Source organism: Natator depressus, chromosome 3 (assembly GCF_965152275.1).
Source record: "Natator depressus isolate rNatDep1 chromosome 3, rNatDep2.hap1, whole genome shotgun sequence".
NCBI lineage: Eukaryota > Metazoa > Chordata > Testudines > Cheloniidae > Natator > Natator depressus.
In genome coordinates, this window is record NC_134236.1 from 146187431 (window position 1) to 146211208 (window position 23778).

The 23778-nt window shown below is 39.9% G+C and overlaps 1 protein-coding gene across 6 annotated transcripts in view; it reads left to right on the forward strand.

The window, feature by feature from the left end:
- CRIM1 (cysteine rich transmembrane BMP regulator 1) overlaps window positions 1-23778 on the forward strand; it is a 305273-nt gene that overhangs the window by 154477 nt on the left and 127018 nt on the right. For all 6 annotated transcript variants that reach the window (XM_074948988.1, XM_074948986.1, XM_074948983.1 and 3 more), the window contains one exon: window positions 17413-17595. In XM_074948988.1, coding sequence (XP_074805089.1) covers window positions 17413-17595 — 183 coding nt within the window. The remainder of the gene's footprint in view (window positions 1-17412; window positions 17596-23778) is intronic.

Genomic DNA, 23778 nt, shown 5'->3' on the forward strand with positions numbered 1-23778 from the left:
GTGGGAGGGGATGAGGGATGTGGGCTAGGGCCAGGCGGTTCTTACCTCAGGCGGCTCCCGGGTGGCGGTGCAGTGGGGCTAAGGCAGGCTCCCTGCCTGCCCTGGCGTCGCTCCTGGAAGTGGCCAGCACGTCCCTGCAGCCAATGGGAGCTGTGGAGTCAGCGCTCAGTGCGCGGGCAGCATGCAGAGACCCCTGCCCCCCAGGGGCTTCAGGGATGTGCTGTCTGCTTCCAGGAGCGGCGTTGGGCCAGGGCAGGCAGGGAGCCTGCCTTAGCCCTGCTGTGCCGCCAGACTTTTAGCGGCTTGAAATCTCCTGGTTTGGCTTCAGTAGCCTCTGGGAGATAGAGCCCGATTCCGGGAGACTCACGGCAAAACCGGGAGGGTTGGCAACCCTAGTTGAACATGAGCTGTGCCTGTCACTCTGAGTTTGAGCCCTGTCTTTGGCAGAAATCTGATAATGATTGGCGAGCATGTGCTCAGTTCCTAGTGTGTTTTTGTAGTATCTGTCAGGGTAGAGTCCTAGATTTGTGGTGTTGGTATGCTGGAGCATCTCTCAAAGAGGGCAGAGCAAAGGTTGAGATATAGGGGTGTTATGTACCTTAACTTTGCATCCTGGTTTTCAGGTGTGTAAGTTTAGCCATGCTCCACATTCTGGAGTGGCATAAGCTACCACTGGGCAAGTGTAATTCTGTGTTAATGACCTTTTTAGGCATGTAATATGAGAACACCTTAGTTCAGGGATGCTTTATAAATGAATTATAGCCTCAATCCTCGAAATCATTCAGGAGGTGTTTAACTTTACTGTTCTGAATAGGCCAATTGGCTTTATTTAAAACCCTGTGTAAATGTTAGCAGGATTGGAGCCTATTGCCAAGAATTTCAAAAGGGACTAGTGATTTTGGGTGCCTCAGTTTTTGGGTGCTCAATCTTGTGATACTTTAAAACAGTTTGATTCTCAGAGGCTGTTTGGCACGTTTCATAATTAGGCCTGCTCTGAGTCAAAACCACTTACTACTTTTGAAAATCCTGGTCTGTATTTTATCCAAGACAAATGGCTTTGTTTTAACAATGTTACATATTTAATAATTTAATATAATATTATAATTTAATAACTCAAATGTTAAGATTCACACAGGTTTATTTGAGTTATAGAGTGCCTATCACCTAATGGATAGGTACTCCTAAAATTAGCAGACATACCATTGTGGAGCTGTAACATTCCATTTATCCTGCATGAAAAGCATGTTGTCTTCACCAGGGCTCAGTATTATTCAATGGAATTTACTCGGTAGGGCTAGAAATTCCTGTGCAGAACAGATGGAATTGTAGTGCTCAAAGACAATAATGTGCATAAAGCTACCAAAAAAGCAAAGCATTGCAGGACCACCGCTGCTCTCTACAAAAATCTGGAAGCAAGGAGATGGCAGTGGCATGCTTGTGGGAGAGTTATTTTAAGGAAAAATGTACAAAAGACAAAAATATATTCCCTAGTTTGTCCAAAGCCTAAGATTTCGGGGGAGGGGGAAGCATGTAGTAGCATGATACAGCAGAGTCTGTGTCCATAAAAGAGTCAGTCTGTGAGAGAGACTTTGGCTGAACTATTATTCTCTTTCAAAAACTGTGAAAATCAGCTGGGATTTTTCAGAGTGTCAATTCTAGAACAGCAGAGGAAGGAGATTATATATATATAGACACACACTCACACTCTTTCTCCTCCTTAAATGGTAACTTGAGGGGGAAGGGAAGGAGAGGTTTTTATTTCCTTTGGAGTTCTCTAAAGAGAGAGGGAGAGAGAAAAAGTTCCCAAATCTAAGGACCACAAATTTCAATTTAACTTAAAGCAAGATTTATTTGATTCAGAAAATACAGAGAAAATCAAAAGTAAATAAAAGTTAAGTAGGATAAAACATGATGAATAGAGAATAACAATTTAGCTAGCCAGACCTAATCTTAAATTTGCAGTCTATTGATTGAGCAGGCTTATAAATCAACAATTATGTTGCTCCTGCCAGCTATACATTGTCATCCCCGCCTCCATTTCCAGATTCAAAGACTCTCTTCTAGCTACTCCATACAGAGCTTGTGAAGTCAAGTATTGAGTTTTAATTAGCATGCTAAACTTTGCAAGGCCTCACACTAAACAGCTTCATATAGTTCACATTGACTGTACGTTTCCCTATTTAGACTTTGGGTTGTAGTGAGCATATAATGATATTCTTGTTTCCATCAGAATTTTTCAGTGTATTGTCACCTTTCCACCTCACCATTGTTAGGAAAAGTATTTTCAAGGGTTTGTTATTTTCTGACCATAGGTGGCTGCCTTATTTTTTCTCAGCCAGAACTACTGGCTGGCAAGACTTATTATCTATAATATATAATAGGTAAATCATTCACTATTATTTATATATCCAGTACAGTTAGCCTTGGATTGCAATTTAGACAGTCATGCTGGCCCAATACCTTCTGCTTATGGCTCTTCCTGAGTGTTATAGTCTCTTTATTTATTCTGAGCACATCTCACCTCCGCGCCGCATGCAGCCCTCTGTACATTGCATACTGCATCAAGGGTGAAGTGTCCCATATCCTTGAACACACTCTGCTCTGTCCCTTGATGCCATCACTTCCATCTGCCATTGCTACCGTGTTGAACATCCTCATTGTTTTTCCTGAGTTCTTGAGCATTGTAAAAATGTGTATTATTAAAAGTCTGTCTCCAAAACCAAACTCTCCTTGCCAAACTTCAGCCCACAAAACAGAATTGCCCAATTGGGCTGATGTACCTCATCTGGTACAGGTAGAGCTCTAATGGTTTTATGAACTTAGCTCGAACTGAACACTTCCATTAAGTTTTGCTTTTTCTATTTTTTATTAAAGATAAAGGAAAAACTTTTAACAGTGATCTCTGTAATGTTAAAACAGAATGTGCGACAATCTAATGTGCTGATCTGTTGCTATAATTCATATAAAAGCATATGAGGTTACTCTTAAAGTTTTATGCTTGATTGCAAGTTTGATGAAGTTGAGATAAGTATTGCTTTTTGGTGTCTGTTATAGATGGAAGAAAACATTATGGAGTATTGGAGTGCATTAATCCGTGGTATTGTAGGCATTGTGGAGGTCTTATTTCTGTGCTCTTAATGTTTCGGATGGATAAGTTGTGTCCTGATGCAATCTTAACATCGCTAAATGTAATTTTCATTTGTTAATTATACTATGTATGCTTGTGTTCATAATATGTATATATGCGTCTTGCTATATATATAAACATTTTTTAAAATGGGAAACAGTGTGTGTGTATATATGGCAAACATAAAAAAAGGATTTTGCTTAGACTTTCAGAAAATACTTATAGGCTGAAACAACACATGGGAAGTCACAGCCTGAAACGAGAACTTTTGCGAATGTTAATAGCATAGTGAAAACTGGATTTATTATTAAAGTTGCAATTCTATAGTCCAGTGCCCTTAAAATTCCACATGTCCTTCTAGAACGGAGTGATTTTGTGTCTTTTTGTTTTTGTTTTTACTAGCGTTCAGTGTTTGATAAAATTCACCTGCACTACATGGTGAATTCTAAGTCTAACTACAGTGGTTTCCGTTAAAATAGTTATACTTAATGTTTGTAAGTAATTAGCTTACTCTTTTCTAAGTGTAAGGAATGGTGTAAATACCATGGTACCATAAACTAGGCAAGAGGCGAAACTGTAAATACTTTCACAGGGACCACTGTATAAAGCCTTTGCTACTGTAAAAGATATAGAAAAGCAATATTTGGAATATGCAGAGATCAGGATATTAAGTTAGGGACTCTAGCGTGATGACATAGGCTTCCCCCAGTACCAACTTGGCAGTATGCAAAACAAGAAGTAAAGAGGGGAAGAAGCCATTTTGTTATAAAATACTATATGTAAATGGTAGAACACCAAATCTTAGTTCTAAGTTCCCCTTCCTCTCTTCCATTCCCTTTGACAGATTCTATTTTTCCCATAATTCTTCATTTTTCAACTCTCTTTACACTGTAAATCCCTCAGGATAGGTTAGGGGCTGTTTCTTTAATATCTGTGTAAAGCACCATACATTTATGGTGCTTAATACATTTTTATTAGCAGTAACAGTAATATTGCATCTGTAAATTACAGTTTTGTTTTAGTCCAAGCCTTTGTTTCATTTTTGTGGATAAATCTTTAGCAGATACAGAACTAAATGACTTACAGGTAGCTTCAACAATTGTCATCATAGGGAGTATACAGTATGACCAACAGTGATAACGCAGTAGTCTGTATTCCACATAGCTTTTTATTTGTGTGGATATGCTTGCAAGTCAACTAAAACATATAGTATTATGATCTTCAAAATTGCTAAGGGCTAATGCCCCAAGCATATATCACGTTCATGTTTCTTCACTCACTGAATAGCAGAGTAGTTGTACATACAAAGAACACACTGTATGCTTTTCAGTACTATTGTTTATACCAACATACAATTTTAAGTAGGGTTGTCAAGCAATTAAAAAAATTAATCGTGATTAATTGCATGATTAATTGAACTGTTAATAATAGAATACAATTTATTTAAATATTTTGGATGTTTTCTACATTTTCAAATATATTGATTTTCAATTACAACACAGAATACCAAATATACACTGCTCACTTTATTTTTTATTACAAATATTTGCACTGTAAAAAACAAAATAAATAATATTTTCAATTCACCTAATATAAGTAGTGCAATCTCTTTATCATAAAAGTTGAACTTACAAATGTCAAATTATGTACAAAAAATAACTGCATTCAAAAATAAAACGTAAAACTTTAGAGCCTACAAGTCCACTCAGTCCTACTTCAGCCAATCGCTCAGACAGTATTGCAAGATAGTTACGTGCCAGATGTACTAAAGATTCATATGTCCCATCATGCTTCAACTACCATTCCAGAAGTTATGCATCCATGCTGATGACGGGTTGTCATAAAAATAAAGGGAAGGGTAACCACCTTTCTGTTTACAGTGCTATAAAATCCCTCCTGGCCAGAGGCAAAACCCTTTCACCTGTAAAGGGTTAAGAAGCTAAGATAACCTCGCTGGCACCTGACCAAAATGACCAATGAGGAGACAAGATACTTTCAAATCTGGAGTGGGGGGAAACAAAGGGTCTGTCTGACTGTGTGATGCTTTTGCCGGGAACAGATCAGGAATGCAGTCTCAGAACTTCTGTTAATAAGTAATCTAGCTAGAAATGCGTTAGATTTCCTTTTGTTTAATGAAAAAAGAAAAGGAGTACTTGTGGCACCTTAGAGACTAACCAATTTATTTGAGCATAAGCTTTCGTGAGCTACAGCTCACTTCATTGGATGCATACTGTGGAAAATACAGAAGATGTTGTTTGCATCCGATGAAGTGAGCTGTAGCTCATGAAAGCTTATGCTCAAATAAATTGGTTAGTCTCTAAGGTGCCACAAGTACTCCTTTTCTTTTTGCGAATACAGACTAACACGGCTGTTACTCTGAAACCTTTTGTTTAATGGCTGGTAAAATACACTGTGCTGAATGGAATGTATATTCCTGTTTTTGTGTCTTTTTGTAACTTAAAGTTTTGCCTAGAGGGATTCTCTATGTTTTGAATCTGAATACCCTGTAAGGTATTTACCATCCTGAGTTTACAGAGGTGATTCTTTTATCTTTTCTTTAATTAAAATTCTTCTTTTAAGAACCTGATAGATTTTTCATTGTTCTTAAGATCCAAGGGTTTCGGTCTGTGTTCACCTGTACAAATTGGTGAGGATTTTTATCAAGCCTTCCCCAGGAAAGGGGGTGTAGGGCTTGGAGGGATATTTTGGGGGAAGACGTCTCCAAGTGGGCTCTTTTCCTGATGTTTGTTTAAAACGCTTGGTGGTGGCAGCACAGGGTTCAAGGACAAAGCAAAGTTTGTACCTTGGGCAAGTTTTTAACCTAAGCTGGTAAGAATAAGCTTAGGGGATCTTTCATGCAGGTCCCCACATCTGTACCCTAGAGTTCAGAGTGGGGAAGGAACCGTGACACGGGTTCTCCTCAATAACGATCCAAAGCAGAGCGGACCGATACATGTTCATTTTCATCATCTGAGTCAGATACCACCAGCAGAAGGTTGATTTTCTTTTTTTGGTGGTTTGGGTTCTGTAGTTTTCGCATATGAATGTTGCTCTTTAAGACTTCTGAAAGCATGCTCCACACCTCGTCCCTCTCAGATTTTGGACAGCACTTCAGATTCTTAAACCTTGGGTTGAGTGCTATAGCTATTTTTAGAAATCTGACATTGATACCTTCTTTGCATTTTGTCAAATCTGCAGTGACAGTGTTCGTAAATCAAACAATATGTGCTGGGTCATCATCTGAGACTGCTATAACATGAAATATATGGCAGAATGCAGGTAAAACAGAGCAGGGGACATACAATTCTCCCCCAACGAGTTCAGTCACAAATTTAATTAACGCACTGTTTTTTTAACAAACATCAGCATGGAAGCATGTCCTCCAGAATGGTGTCTTTAGAATGAAGGGGCATATGAATGTTTAGCATATCTGACACATAAATACCTTACAGTGCCAACTACAAAAGTGCCATGCTAATGCCTGTTGTCACTTTCAGGTGACATTGTAAATAAGAAGCACGCAGCAGTATGTCCCGTAAATGTAAACAAACTTGTTTGTCTTAGCAATTGGCTGAACAAGAAGTAGGACTGAGTGGACTTGTAGGCGCTAAAGTTTTACATTGTTTTGTTTTTGAGTTAAGTTATGTAACAAAAAAAATCTACATTTGTAAGTTACACTTTTATGATAGAGATTGCACTATTGTACTTGTATGAGATTAATTGAAAAATACTATTTCTTTTGTTTTTTACAGTGCAAATATTTGAAATAAAAATGAATATAAAGTGAGCACTGTACATTTGGTATTCTGTGTTTTAAATGAAATAAATATATTTGAAAATGTAGAAAAACATCCAAAAATATTTTGTAAATTTCAGTTGGTATTCTATTGTTTAACAGTGCGATTAATCACAGTTAATTTTTCTGAGTTAAGTGTGTGAATTAACTGCGATTAATCGACAGCCCTAATTTTAAGTTAATCAGCTTCCTTCCTTTTCATTTTAATTAAGGTTCATATTAATTGCAGCAGTTTCTTCCAGGAGTCTGATATGATCTATCCTGCTGCATAGTGAAGGAATTCTGTCATTGGAGGTTGTTGGGATCCTGTAACCTTTAATCATTTTAACAACAGACAGCTGTCTTGAGTTTCACTTCCCTTCTGCTGGCTGGGAGCCCATTGATACTGCTACAGAAAGTGCCAAAACTTGTCTATAAACAGACACTGAAACTCCTCGTATAGCTAGAGTTACTGTGGAAAATGACTGCCTAGTGAGGATATGGATTGCAAACTAAATGCATCTCTAATCTTTTCCATGGCCTTAATCAAAGACAGCCATCAGCTAAGGGCAGCTTGAGAAATCGCAGTAATTCAGATCTCATTGTGGGCTGGTGCAGCCTACTGCTCAAAACAAGGTAATGACTGACACTGACCATTTACATGAATGTTTAATTAATGTGGAATACAGTTGCTCCTAATATGGAGTGCTACTCATATCATAGACAACAACTGCAGCAGGTTAGGTAAGGCAAGGCCAAGTAGGAAACAAACCCAGAAGTATGTGGTACAAATAATTGAAGGAAAAAAGAACTTCCTGCAGATAGTCTGCTAAATTAAATGAAAAAAGGCAGCCGAGGTTCAAAAGGCAATTCAAAATCCTCTTTGCAGTCAGAGTCTGCAAAAGAAAACTGCAAACACTTTTCATAGTCAGGGTTTTTCCTTTCCACTGAGTGGCTCTGGCTTCTAAATCAATTCTGCCTGTAGTAGGAGATTCTCAAGAGCTCACTTCTCTTTCAGGGCCTGATCCAACCCCCTATAAAATCAATGCAAAGATGCGCATTGACATCCATGGGAATTGAATCAGGCCCAAAATTCATCCAGATAGTTATTCACACCATCTAACTTTGCACATTTCCTGAGTTGAGAAAATACCACAAATGAGAGGGATTAAAGAAGTAGCTCAGTTAAAAAGGGAATGTGTATTAACAGAGCCTCTCCTCCTCTACCATCATACCTGCCTCCTCCCTAAATCTTGTACCGTCTGTAATCCTCATTCCACCTATTTTCTTTTAAAAAGTGAGAAAAACATGATCATTTCATCTCCCACCCTCTCCACTTTAGTCTCTGAGGCCTGAATTTTCCCTTCTGACACAGTTGCTGCTGCTGCCATCATTCTCTTGTGCAGTGGTCTCACCTTCTCCCACTTCCCCTGCTCTAGAGTTACTTCCAAAGATCACAGTGAAGGCAGTAGGCTTTTTTCTCCTGATCTTGCCACTTCTAGTCCATCCCTCCTCTTCCACTTACTCTCTTTCTTTGAATACCTCATCTGACTTTTCTCTTCTCCCCCTCCATGTTATCTGTTGACCACTTGACTCTTCTGTTTTCCACCTTCCTCTTTGACTTCACCTCTTGGAGCACTGTCTTCCTCACATCGCAATCCCACCCCCATCCTCCTTGATTATTTTTCTTTCTACACTGATATCCCATCTTATCCCCTAGCTCCCTGCCTTCTTGCTCTCACCTCCTTACTTCACCTGCAAATATGGATCAACCCTCCCACTTCCTAAAATGGTTGCTCATTTTGTCTTCACCAAGTTCTGATTCCTCTCTTATCTCTCCGTCACTGGTTTCCCTTTGACCACCACCTTGTCTCCTTCAACTTTGCTCATTGGCCCTCTTTTCCTCACTTTGCCACCTGTTCCTTCCATGACTTTCAAATTATCAGCATCCACAAATTCTCTTCTGCTCTTAGCCCTCTCTCTCCTTTTCCCACTTCTTTCTCCTCCCGCAATTCAGCTGTTGATCATCTCCTCTACACACCCTTTTGCTTTCTATCACAAGGTCCATCCATCCAGTCCCCAGTGCTGGCTTATCATAGAATATCAGGGTTGGAAGGGACCTCAGGAGGTTATCTAGTCCAAACTCGTTGCTCAAAGCAGGACCAATCCCCAATATCCCTAAATGGCCCCCTCAAGGGTTGAGCTCACAACCCTGGGTTTAGCAGGCCAATGCTCAAACCTCCCCCCAACATCCAACTCTTTTTACTGTGATGCTGAGTGTTTCTGGCAGAAGTCCAGTGACCTTGCTCACTTTCTCCAGTACCACCTAACTCTGTCCTTCTTTAATTCTGTCATCTTCTCAGCCAAACAGCTCTACTTCTACTCCCTTTTCAAGTCCTACACTCACAAACACAGCTAACTCTTTACTACTTTGATTCCCTCCTCAAGCCCCCCCCTCCTGTCCCCTACTCCCTTTCTGCATAGCATCTTGCTGATTTCTTCAAAGCAAAAAAATCAGCAAGATTTAGTGTGACCACCTTCCTCCACTTTCCCCTTTTTCTTTTTACTCTCTACTCACTATTTCTTCTTGCTGTTCTCCTCCTCCTGCCCAAGTGATGCCATCCCCTCTTGCTTTCTAATCTCCCACAACCTTTCTCTCACCCCCCCTTTCACCCTTCTCAACATCTCATTCTCATCAGATTCCTTGCCCTCCCAATATAAGCATGTTTTGGCCTTCCCTATATTATTAAAAAGGGAGAGAAAAAATCCCCCCTCCTCTTCTCCTCAGCACCTATATGTAGGTGCTGTTACCTGCAAACATGACTTTAACTGCCATCAAATTGTACTACAGAATCTCTATGGAAAGAAATTCCATGCTTGAATAATAAGAATATAGTACTAGGAATAAACTGCCCACTACCTGATTGGGATGGTGATGGTATTGTGAAATGCTCAGGAAGATTAGAGAGGCTACAAAACAGAATACCCAATTATAATGGGGGTTTTTAATTATCCTCAGATTGACCAAGTACATGCAGAGATATAATTTTTAGACAATGAATGGCTGCTTGTTGGAGCAGCAAGTCCTGCTACTCACAAGGGGAGAGACCATTCTTGGTTTAGTCCTACATGGAGCACAGGATCTGCTCCACAAGGTGAATATAGCTGAACCACTCAGTAATAGCACCCATAATGTAATTAAATTTAACATCCTTGTGGGGGGAAAATACCTAAGAACCCACCACAATAGCATTTAATTCAAAAAGGGAAAGTACACAAAAGGAGAGAGCTAGTTAAATGGAAATGAAAAGGAATAGTCACAAGAGTATAAAAGTATTGCTCAGGCATGCAGGAGTGAAATCAGGAAGGCCAAATCACACTTGGAGTTGCAGCTAGCAAGAGATGTTAAGAGTAACAGGAAGGGTTTCTTCAGGTATGTTAGCAACAAGAAGAAAGTCAAGGAAAGTGTGGGCCCCTTACTGAATGAGGGAGGCAACCTAGTGACAGAGGATCTGGGAAAAGCTAATGTATTCAGTGCTTTTTTTGCCTCTGTCTTCGCGAACAAGGTCAGCACCCAGACTACAGCACTGAGCAGCACAACATGGGGAGGAGGTGAGCAGCCCTCTGCGGAGAAAAGTGGTTCGGGAGTATTTAGAAAAGCTGGACGAGCACAAGTCCATGGGACTGGATGCGCTGCATCCGAGGGTGCTAAAGAAGTTGGCGCATGTGATTGCAGAGCCATTATCTTTGAAAACTCATGACGATTGGGGGAGGTCCTGGATGACTCAAAAAAGGCTAATGTAGTGCCCATCTTTAGAAAAGGGAAGGAGGAGGATCTGGGGAACTACAGGTCAGTCAGCCCTACCTCAGTCCCTGGAAAAATCATGGAGCAGGTCCTCAAGGAATCAATTCTGAAGCACTTAACGGAGAGGAAAGTGATCAGGAGCAGTCAGCATGGATTCACCAAGGGCAAGTCATGCCTGACTAATCTAATTGCCTTCTATGACGAGGTAACTGGCTCTGTGGATGAAGAGAAAGCAGTGGAGGACGTGTTCCTTGATTTTAGCAAAGCTTTTGATACAGTCTCCCGCAGTATTCTTGCCAGCAAGTTAAAGAAGTATGGGCTGGATGAATGGACTATAAGGTGGATAGAAAGCTGGCTAGATCGTTGAGCTCAACAGGTAGTGATCAATGGCTCCATGTCTAGTTGGCAGCTGGTATCAAGCGGAGTGCCCCAAGGGTCGGTCCTGGGGCTGGTTTTGTTCAATATCTTCATAAATGATCTGGAGGATGATGTGGATTGCATCCTCAGCAAGTTTGCAGATGACATTAAACTCGGAGGAGAGGTAGATACACTGGAGGGTCGGGATAGGTTACAGAGGGACCTAGACAAATTAGAGGATTGGGCCAAAAGAAATCTGATGAGGTTCAGCAAACACAAGTGCAGTGTCCTGTGCTTAGGATGGAAGAATCCCATGCACTGCTACAGACTAGGGACCGAACGACTAGGCAGCAGTTCTGCAGAAAAGGACCTAGGATTACAGTGGATGAGAAGCTGGATATGAGTCAACAGTGTGCCCTTGTTGCCAAGAAGGCCCATGGCATTTTGGGCTGTATAAGTAGGGGCATTGCCAGCAGATCGAGGGACGTGATCATTCACCTCTATTCGACATTGGTGAGGCTTCAACTGGAGTACTGTGTCCAGTTTTGGGCCCCACACTACAAGAAGGATGTGGAAAAATTGGAAAATGTCCAGCGGAGGGCAACATAAAATGATTAGGGGACTGGAGCACATGACTTATGAGGAGAGGCTGAGGGAACTGGGATTGTTTGGTCTGCAGAAGAGAAGAATGAGGGGGGATTTGATAGCTGCTTTCAACTACCTAAAAGGGGGTTCCAAAGATGATGGATCTAGACTGTTCTCAGTGGTAGCAGATGACAGAACGAGGAGTAATGGTCTCAAGTTGCAGTGGGGGAGGTTTAGGTTGGATATTAGGAAAAACTTTTTCACTAGGAGGGTGGTGAAGCACTGGAATGCGTTACCTAGGGAGGTGGTGGAATCTTCTTCCTTAGAGATTTTTAAGGTCAGGCTTGATAAAGCCCTGGCTGGGATGATTTAGTTGGGGATTGATCCTGTTTTGAGCAGGGGCTTGTACTAGATGACTTCCTGAGGTCCCTTCCAACCCTGATATTCTGTGATTCTATGAGTGAATACCTACAAGCTTCATGGAAGCTATTTAAATGTACCATAATACAGGCTCAAACTAAGTGTAAACCCCTAATTAAAAAAACGCCCAGTGATGGGACCAAAAAAAAAAAAATACCCACCATGGCTAAACAATAGAATAAGAGGCAGTTGGAGACAAAAAGACATCCTTTAAAAACTGAAAGTCAGATTCTAGTGAAGAAAATATAGGAAGGGGCATAAACACCAGGAACTTAAGTATATAAGTATGATGAGGCAGGGCAAAAAAGAATTTAAAGAGCAATCATCAAAAGACTAAAAAAATGTTGCTGTTAGTTTTTGTAAGTATCTCAGAAGGAGGAAGTCTGCCAATTAGTGTGGCCCCTGGACGATCAATCTGCTAAAGAAGCACTCAGGGAATACAAGGCTGTTGTGGAGAAGCTAAATGAATTTGCATCGGTCTTCACTGCAGAGGATGTCGGGAGATTCCCACATGTGAGCCATTTGTTTTTTGGTGAAATATCTGAGGAACTGCCCCAGATTGTGGTGTCATTAGAGGTGGTTTTGGAACAAATTCATAAATTAAACAATAAGTTACCAGGACCAGATGGTATTCACCCAGGAATTCTGAAGGAACCCAAATATGAAATTGCAGAACTACTAACTGTGATATGTAACCTGTTGCTTAAATCAACCTCTGTACCAGACAACTGGAGGATAGCTAATATAGTGCTGATTTTTAAAAAAAGGCTTTCTGAAAGTCCAAGTATACTGTATTAATGGTAGGGATAAATGGTCACTTTTCACAATGGAGTGAGGTAAATAGCAGGGTCCTTCAAGGATCTGTGCTGTTCAGCATATTCATAAATGATCTGAAAAAAGGGGTGAACAGTGAGATGGCAAAATTTGCAGATAATTCGAAATTACTCAAGATTGTTAACTCCGAAGCTGACCTGAAAGAGTTACAAAGGGATCTCGCAAGACTGGGTGACTGGGCAACAAAAAGGCAGATGAAATTCGGTATTGATAAGTGCAAAGTAATGCATAGTGGAAAACATCCCACCTATATGTACAAAATAATAGGGTCTAAATTAGCTGTTACAACTCAAGAAAGATGTTGGAGTCATTGTGGTTAATTCTCTGAAAACACCTGCTCCATGTGCAGCGGCAGTCAAAAAGCTAACAATGTTAAGAACCATTACGAAAGGGCTAGATAATAAGACAGGAAATATGATAATGCCACTATATAAATCCATGGTACACCCACAGCTTGAATACTGTGTGCAGTTCTGGTTGCCCCATCTCAAAAAAGATACATTAAAATTGGAAAAGTACAGAGAAGGGCAGCAAAAATTATTAGGGGTATGGAACAGCCTCCATATGAAGAGATTTTCAAAATACTGGGACTGTTCAGCCTGGAAAAGAGATGACTAAGTGGGGATATGATCTACATCTAGAAAATCATGAATGGTGTGGAGACAGTGAATTAGGAAGTGTTGTTTACCCTTTCTCATAACACAAAAACCAGGGAGCACCCAAAGAAATAGGGGTGAAATAATAGGCAGGAGGTTTAAAACTAAGATTAGGAAGTACTTCTTCACACAACTCTGTCTACCTGTGGAACTCATTGCCAGAGATTGTTGTAAAGGCCAACATTATAACTGAGTTCAAAAAAGAATTAGATAAGTTCATGAAGGACCCCATGCTCTGGGGTCCTGATCCATGACTACGACTCGTAGGTATTATGGTAATGCAACTCATAATAGATGCTGTTGCCACCTCATTGTGGCTGAGGTATCATGGCAGTGAAGGGCACAGTGATATATTTGAAACTGAATATTTTAAGTACATTTTTAATTTAAAGAAAATGCTTGCCCTATTCAAATCATTCTGTCTCTCCATCTTAATTACTTCATGATAAACATATTATGGCAAACTCAGAGCCTTGAGAATTATATACGCATAAATCCTGTCAAATCCTGATGATGCAAAGATGCAGATTCATAGTGAGATATTTATTCCAATTTTTTTTCATTAAGGACATTTACTATCTTTTTCAAGATTACAATTATTGTTGTTTGATATAGTTTTATTTTTTTTTGCCTTTTAACAGTAAGTAGACATTCTCGACAGGGAATTTCTCTGCTGTCCTAGTCAGGCATAGATTCAGGGCTACACTCAAAATCAGTGAAATAATGAACAAATGGATTAAAGACCTTTTTTATTAGCACTTTCTCCTTTTTAAGAAACTGTTTTTAAATGCTCAAATAAATTTGTTAGTCTCTAAGGTGCCACAAGTACTCCTTTTGTTTTTAAACTAACAACTCAGGGTACATACAATTGTAATATTTCACAAATCTTTATGTGAATCGCTTTCTAATGAGGTCATAGCTAGTTTCCTGGACACAATAGCTCTTATGGCATTTCCTCTTCTGGTCTCTCCCTTTCTCTGTTTTTTATAATATGCCTTAAAGACAGAGAAACAGACCTATATAAATTAAACATCAGAATTGCTAAGAGAGAACCAGCTTCAACCTCCAAGTTTCACAGTAGCAGTCCTACTGCATACCTTGAGATTGGAGTTGAACATAGACACCTGAGTTGGGGATATTTAAAAATGTCATTGAAATGCAGTAAAATCTTAAAGAAAACTTATCTTAATGTTAGAGACGCACGAAGGGAAAAAAATCTCTAACCTCACAATTTAAGATGTTTCGTTAATTTTACTGCTTTCTACAAAAACCTGCTAATTCTAAATTTTAATTTAATTATATGATACACACGCATGCACACACACACACACAAGTTCTAACAATCATCTCACAGCCAACAAAATCTTGGGCCAAAACTTACCTTCAGTTTGTCCCAGGGGGCAGTCTTGTGAACAAAGCTGGGTGATGTGATCTTGGTGGCTAAGGAGATGTGCTTGCTGTATTCTGGACTAATTGAAGCCCTTTTAAAACTTGACGTGATTACCTATTTAGGATTCCAGGATTGTCACCTGTCTGTGTCACTGCAGCCTAGAATGTCTGAGTCAATGTGAAGCGATGGAAACAGCTACAAGTATGGTTGAGAGCTCTTTTTGTTTAGAATATCACAAGGTTCAAGAATCACTGGGATTCATGATCTGTTACCATCCGTTGTTTTAAGTTCTCAGCTATTTTGACTTAGCAAATTACACCAATGCAGTGTACAGCTACGGTAAGGCATTTATATTTGCCATCCCAAGAGCTCTAAACCATTGTTACATCAGAAGTAACACAATGAATTGCCACCATTACTGTATAGCGAAGTTGCATGCAACAATTTAATTGGTTGGATGAAGGAGAGACTACAGATTATGGATTACTTGGCCCAAATGCCACACCCATGTGATAGTATGGGCTTCCATCTACTAGTGCTTTATATATGTTAAATTGAAATAGTACATCTTGTAGATAATGAAGCTGTACATCATTCTATCCAGGTTCATGTATGGTAAGATGGGGAAATTATAGATAGAAGAGTGTGTGTGTGTGTGGTGTGTCCAGAAGACGTGAGGAATGCTGAAGGACCCCAAGACTGTGAACCAGTTTGACGAGCTAAAGACATATGCCTTCAACTAAGAATGAAGTGATAGTGGTTGCTAGATATGCACCCTCTTCATGAAATAGTCCCAGTTTTTAAAAACTCTCTAAAATGTTAATTAAAAAGTTCTACTGTAACATGTATGGCACATACAGAATATGTGATAATGTAAAGTGGTGCAGTGGTTTTGTTTATATGACTTTGGGATCACAGCATTATTCATGAATTAGTGGGTCATTTCAGATTATCACCATTCATATTGTGGTATTACACCATACAGTCACACATATAGAAAAACTATATTTTAGCAAAGTTTTTAGAAGTTGTTAGTTAATTTGTATTTTTATATCCATCCACCTGTAAACTTAGGCTGCAAGTTATACTGGGAAACTAACTTAGGGCAGGTCTCTGATAGAAAGGAATGTTACAGCTCATACATTTTAGAAATTTCTACATGGTATCTAAAATTAAACAACATTATGGATCAGGTGTTGCAAATTAAAGTCCAATAGCACTTCCTTCCCCTGGCTGCTCAGAGAGATTCCCCTTGCCTACCATGCGCCTCTCCCCAGCTGGGGGAACTGTCATTTTATCCCCTCTATCTCCCATCCCATCACTATCCTTGGACCCCTCAGCCTCCCTGCAACCTTTAAATCTACCTCTTGTTCCCCCTCAGTCTTCTGACCCACCATTCATAGTGTCCCTGATGCTCCACACAGGCCTGTGTCCTGTCCAGCCCCTGAACCATAAAGTGGCAGCAATTTTGGCTGTGAGCATGGCGTCAATCTCATTGAAAACAGTGGGAGGTGGCAGCCAACTTTATTATGTGCAGCCTCACTTCCACATGCAGATAGACTGCAAGGAAAAAGCAGCCAACTTGTTGACAGTAATGGGAAATGGTGGTCATTTTAAATAAAGGAAAATTTGTCAGTTGGCAGCCTTTCATGTTTTCATAAGCAGAGTTGTGATTAAAATCATGAGAGGTGGTAGTACTGATAACTTGTAACTAAGCAAGACTAGAAAAAACTGATCAACACCATTGTAGAGGGATAAGTAAATTTTAATTCTAGTCAATACTCAAATTGTAAAGGTGCAGAATTATGTTTATATATAATCTTGCTGCCCTGGGAATGTTTTTGAATAGTATTTAACTGTCTTCCCACTGAAGAAACAGACCCTCGAATATATTATGTATTTGAAAGATCACAAACTCTAGGGAAAAATAATTGCTTTGGGAAAAAAATACAAAGCTTTGTTTAAAAAAAAGACACTTTCTCTCACTGTCTCTGTATCACTTTGTGTCACCGGCAGCATGAGTTTGTTAAACTTCATAGTGGACTGCAGAGCTCATCTTTTCTCCCTAGCCTATAATGAGTTGAGTGATGGGTAGTAGTGGCATTGGTTCTCGTGGAGATTCTGCTGCGGGCAAGGTTAAATTAAATGTAGTTGCTGGTATTTTTGGTCTTTGGATAATTGTTGGGCATATGCTTGTTTTTTAAAAGGGTTCTCAAGAGCTTCAAAACCTTTGAATGGGTGCTTTTTCATTGTAACGTAATAAGAATAAATGGATGGCCATATTTGGAATTCACATTTTAAAATTACTTTAAGATAGTAATTTCCTTTTTTCAGCGCAGCCTTTCATCAGGGATTTTTGGTATTTTTGCTAGGGGCAGATATTCTTATGAGAGAGAATTCTTCTTTGTTTATAAAATTATTTAAAACTACAAAATCCACTTTTTTTCTTTTTATTTCTTTCAGAAGTGAAGCCAGCTTGCATATTTAACAGTGTGGAGTATTATGATGGAGACATGTTTCGAATGGATGCCTGTCGTTTCTGTCGATGTCAAGGTGGTGTCTCGATTTGTTTCTCAGCCCAGTGTGGTGAGCTGCACTGTGACAGGTACTATGTGCCAGAAGGAGAGTGCTGTCCAGTCTGTGAAGGTAATTTCTTTCTTAATATTCACTTATTATAGCTGCTCTCTCTTATTTGTCTTTTAAGTGGTGATTAGCACTCTGAGCCAGTGTGCGTTATCACATTTTGTCATTCTAAAGTTTTGGCAAAATATAGATAGTGTTTTTTTTAATCCAAATTATTTTCTACAGTTGCTGGCTGGTATGTTTGGTGCACTGTTTCCACTCTAGCCACAGCTATCTCATGCCAGGTACAAGCACAACCGTAATAATTAAAAAATGGCCTAATTCCTCCTGAAGGCCTTGTATTGCGGAGGCTGCTCCTTGATTCTGTATCCACACAACTAGATGGACTGCTCTGTTGCACAAGTCTCCCATTAATTAACACCCTGCCAAAAAAAAACCCCAGACTTCCTTCTGCCTTCCATCAACATGACACGGATTTCTCTACTTTGCATTTATGGCAGTTTATTTCCAAAATGCGTAGGCATATGGAATGCTTGTGGTTCCAGTCTGAGAGTGGGTTGTTCGTTTTTTCTCTCCCTCCCTCCTTGATAGCCTTCTTCTCTATGTGCCATGCTGCTGTGATCTCTCTCATTTTGGGTGGCTCTCTCATTGGCCTAAAAAGGATTATATAGGAAGTCTCACATTAATCTTTGGCTTGCACCAACACTGAGACAAGAAATTATTTGATGCATCCTTTGCCAGCCATGTCTCCAAGGACGACTACCACTCTTAGGTGGCTGCCAAAACTTGAGTTTGTTGAGATCAGGAAGCAGAGAGAGAGCTCTTTGAGTTATTGGGTGGGGCGGGTTGCTCCAACTTTGTTCCTTTTCCATTACGCTTTTAGAGGAGTTGATCCAGATGAGTTCTGAATTGCCTAGCTTGAGCAGCTGCTCCTTAGCTAAAGTGTTCAGTATATTCAATATGTATTGGTTTGATCCTGTAAAGTCCCTTAGGGTTTAGGTCTTGTGTTTCTTTCAGATCACTTGTGAGCAGGTGAGATAAGCCAGGATACTTAATCTAACCATGTCCAGATTTGTACCTGAGGAAGCTGGAGACAGAGCATCCTCAGTGGAGGGCCTTCAACAAGGAGATGGCGCTCTCCCGTTGATCTGACAAACTCATGTTTGTTGAACATCAGAGCATGCTGTGAGACTCCTTGGTTTGTCCGGCTCGTATTGGTGGGCTCGTTTTGGCTTGTTTGAGGGGTTTTTCATGGTTGTAGGATGTGAATGTATATTGTCGTGGTCTTTTGTGACATGTTCTTATTTTGTAATTTATTAATACACATGCATATGACTAAGGGCAGGTCTACACTAAAAGCACTACATTGGCGCAGTTGCACTGTGTCTGGTGAAGAGACGATGTGCTGACGGGAGAGCGTCTCCTGCCAACATAGCGCCAGTGTGGACAGCGCTTAGGTCTCTGTAATTTGCATCGCTCAGGGGGTGTCTTTTTCACACTCCTGAGTGACATAAGTTAGATTGATTTAAGCATTAGTGTAGACGTGCCCTAAGAGTCGAGATCTGAGTTCTGTTCCTAGCTCAGCTGCAAAATTAGTGTGTGATATTTGGCAAGTCCCTTAAACTTTCCTAGCCTCGATTTTTCCATCTGTAAATATGGATTTTTCAGTTTCCTACCTCACACTAGTCATGTAAGGATGAATTCAGTAAAGTTTCTAAGGTACATTAAGATCTATAGAAGAAAAGGGCTATACAAGTTAAATGTTGCTGTTACTTAGGTAGAAATATTTAACTGACTACAGCCTGGAGAGTACTAAATGTGGCATGTGACAATATACTCTTTCAATGTTAACTCTGGATCCAGTCATGTAACCGTTTCTCACCTGAGTGTGTGTTTCTTACTCACATGAGTAGTTCTCTTGAGTCAGTGGTTCTCAATCAGGAGTACGCAGAGGTCAACTGGGGGTAGGTCAACTCATCTAGATATTTGCCTTATTCACTGTTTCTCAACCTGGGGGTCATGACCCCGATGGGCTTCGTGGAACAGTCACGAGTTCAGGTTCGGGGAGTCACAAGTTCAGGGCTGGCGTTAGGGGGTGGCAAGCAGGACAATTTCCTGGGGCCGCATGCCACAGGGGGCCCTATAAAGATAAGTTACATGTTTCAGCCCCAGGTGGCAGGGCTCAGGCATAAAGTACACTGAAATATAAGTGCAATATTTATCTTCCAATAATTTATTTTATAATTATATGGTAAAAATGAGAAAGTAAGCAATTTTTCAGTAACCGTGTGCTGTGGCACTTTTGTATATTTATATCTAATTTTTGTAAGGAAATAGTTTTTAATTGAGGTGACTCTTGAGGTATGCGAGACAAATCAGATTCCTGAAAGGGGTATAGTAGTCTGGAAAGACTGAGAACCACTGCCTTAATTGGATGGGGTTTTTGCTTCAATGGGACTGTTTGTATGCATAAAATTTCCAGGATCAGACCTTATAAGCATAAACATATATATGTCAATTAAAATTAAACAATATTTGATTAATGGTGTGGAAACCTCTCTCTCTTTCTGATGATTGTATGGTATGTTCACTGTTGTATCTAAATGACTTTCATACACTCAAACATAGGGGCAACTTCTCTGCCAGAGTTACAACACAAAGAAGGTGGCCCATGATCTCTCATGTTTACTGAAAAGTTGGTACTACGTCATTTGTCAGCAACTTATTCTGACAAATGGTTCGCAACTATGTTAGACTGCTTTTAAAAAAATCAGATTTACCTTTCCTCATCTGAGACACTGCAAATGGGACTGCCAAGTTAATTAGTTTTTATTCTCTCTTAGACGTTGCGAGTTAGGATATCAGAGACTTCAAATGGAATTCTCTTGGCGTGACTGGTTCCTGGTAGACAGGATACAATAGATAATGATTAGACAGTTGTCAGCAGAACCCCATCTCTCAGATCTGGTTTTTAGTCTCAGCTGTTTTTTAATTTGGCCTTGTCTGATACAACAGTCAGACTCTTGCTTCGTTTGCCTGGTTGTCTGACATTGGTCTTGCGTGCTGCTTATATGCCTCCTTTTCTGGTATGGCTTCCCATATCTTCACGTCAGGGAAGTATGGTCTCTGGCTTTTCAGTAACTGGCAAGCAAAATACTTGTTCCCTTCTTCTGTAAATCCCTTTTGACTCAGTTGTGTCCTTTTGGGTGAGGTTAGGTGTTTGGCTCTCTCTAAGGGATTATAATTTTACTACTTCTCTTGGTGTGATAGGGCATGCCCTGCTCCTGTCATTTTTGCTGTCATACATTGTTCATTGATCTTCCTTTTGGAGATATCACCCAGTGCTTTGTCTCACCACCTTTTACATACTCATGTGGCCATACTATTTACACAGACATTCAGCATAACTACCTTTTTTTTATTCCCAGGTGGTAGAAGTGGGAAAAGGTCTCTCCACACAGAGAGCTCCCTTTATCAGGCCTAGCTAGCCTTTCTCTCTCTCTTGATTCTCCTCCACTGTGCACTTCCTTCTGGTGCTCTTTTATCCAATTTCCTTGTCAATAGGCTAATTAGCTTATAATTTACCTGGCCCCAATCTGATCTGGTAATCAGGAACTTCCTTAATCAGGCTCTCTGGGGGGGACTAATGGTTTAAACAGTGACCAGAGTGCTAGTTCAGTGGCTGATTTCCAGCACTCTGTTGCAATTTGGTATAAAACCTCTTACAACCCCTATCTTAATCAATCAAATTCTGTCCACAGGACACCTATCAAAGTTTGCTGTCTCAGCTCCTTGTATGATAACATTTTTCTTTTTGAATTTCCAAAGTGGTCTCTGCTAAACAGAAGCTATAAAGACATCAGTTAATCCTCAATTGGTGCAGATGTTACACATCATTACTTACTTCTATTCTGAGTGTTGGGGATTTTTGGTGGACTTTCTTTTCCTCAATGTTTTGTTTTCTTGTTACAGTTGCTAATTTTGTCTACTTACAATTTTCCTGATTATTTGAATTGTGTTTCTTGATGGATCCTCCGTGCTCTTTTCCTTTACTTTTGAGCTCACAAATAGTGGTACAGGCATCTACCAATCTTTCAAGACAGAAATCTTTCTGCAGCTTCTGCAATTCCTCCAGAATTTCTTGACAGCAAGGAGGAGTGTGGCCATTGTTACACCCCTTCAAGGAGTGTAATCTACTGTCCCTGAGTAAGCAAGACTTGCTCTATACATCCATGACAATATGCATTGCTTGTGGAAGATCTCTCAGTGCTCTCCTGCATTTGTATAAAGGCTAGTCACAGTCCCGCCCATAGAGTTTTATGAGAAGAGATATCTCCTTATTCTTTTCCAATGAGTATGGCTTGTATTGGTTTGGGGTAAGAAAAATTAAATAATTACATAAAAATCCCGTAAGTTTAAAGAACATTATGGTTGCAAAGACAAGACCTCAAAAGTTAAGAATTACCGGAATTAAGCTGGTCTGTGCAGCCTTAATTTTGCCTCCTTGTGTTTGTGCATTTTGATAGTATTGGCCATCATTGTATAAAAAGTTTGTGGCAGAAGGCGGTAAAGAGCTTAGCAGTCCTGAGTTTCCAGTCCAGTGCCTTGACCAAAAGAGAACATCTTTATTTCTTTTAAAGAATTTTGCTTATTTACCATCTTGTGCACTGAATGAAACAGATGTCCGTAAAAAAAGTACTGTGTGATCATGTCACTCAGTTGCATCCAGTTTTATCGCAATCAATACCCACACAAAGTGGAAAAAATCTGATAAGTTCAATAACTTTTGGGTGCTTGACTTTGCAGTCTTGATGTTCTTTTAATGTCATGTTTTTAGTATAATTTCCTAGGATTTTGGGGAAAAAAAGAAAAGAAAAATACATCATATGAGACCATAATGATCCCCATATAAGTCATTGGTGTTTTAGATTATTTTTACACAGAACCTTTAGTTGCACAGCTCATATCTCATATCTTTAGTTGCACAGTTACAGGAGTAAGCAATAGGAGTAGTTAACTGTTGTTATTTGTGAACTAGCCATGAGAGGGAAATGGGAAAGCTACTTTATCAGTGGTGTACACAAGCATTTGCTGGAGAGTGGTGAAATGGCGAGTCAGGGTTTGTGAAACTCTTTGTATGTTCTGGTGGTTATAGATGGCACAGCCAAGCATATAAGTTTGGCACATTCATTCTGCAAGGTAGTGTGATTATAAGTGAGACTTGGGCATACCACATTAGAGAGAAGGTTCTATTTTTGGCTCTGCCAGAAGAGATCACCTACAACCTACTTTTTAGAACATATTTAATATATGTTTAAATATAATATATATTTAAAATATGTAAAATGTGGGGAATGATATCTGACTGTCACTTAATTTAGGGGTATGAAGACTTGTTCAATAATAAGGGGTATGAAGTGAACAGAATTATTAATACTAGTAAGTGGAATAGGTGAGACTAGAACTCGCAGTCTCCTGGTTCCCAGACCAGCTGTTTTCCCAAAGGGATAGTTACTGTTACTCTGTTCCATTAGAACTCACGCTTTGTGGGGCTGTGGAGCATCCTCAGTGCAGATGGAAGGTAGTGTGGACGTGGCATATTTTCAGTGCAGATAAAATGTCAGTGGGGCCCCTAAGCATGCTCAGTGAAGAACCAGTATTCAGCGATTTGAACTTTTTAGAGGCTTGCTGTTAAACTTTTGTAAATGGTGAGATGTGCAAATGGTTATTTTTCAGATCTACAATTTAGCCAAATCCAGGTAGATTTTCATGGGTACAAAAAAAGGCAGCTGTCTGACTCCAGTGTTATCTCCTGCCAACATTAAAGTTCTTGTTCCAAACCAGAGAAGCACTAGAGCTCTTCAAAGGACAAGTGGGATAACATTAACATTATCAAAACTCCCTATTTTCCCGTAACCTCTGTTTTGGAAATGGCTTAACAATTTTCACTGACACATAAAGGGGGAGAGGGGAATCACAAACCTAGCATACAAATTTTCAGTCTAAATGGTTACAATTTGGCAAAGTTATGAGCAACTGAAAACGGGGGCTTATAATGGGAAGTGCTAGGAAACCTTAACTATAGGCATTGCTATAGCTCTCCCTGTAATGAAACCAAAGGGTTAGTCTTCTGAATACAGCTGTTTGTATCTTTATAAGGGCAGCCGATGAAACTTCAAGAAATAACCCAACTTTCTCATTGTTGGTGGTATCACTCATTTCGACTCCTTTGTTCTTGGAGATAAG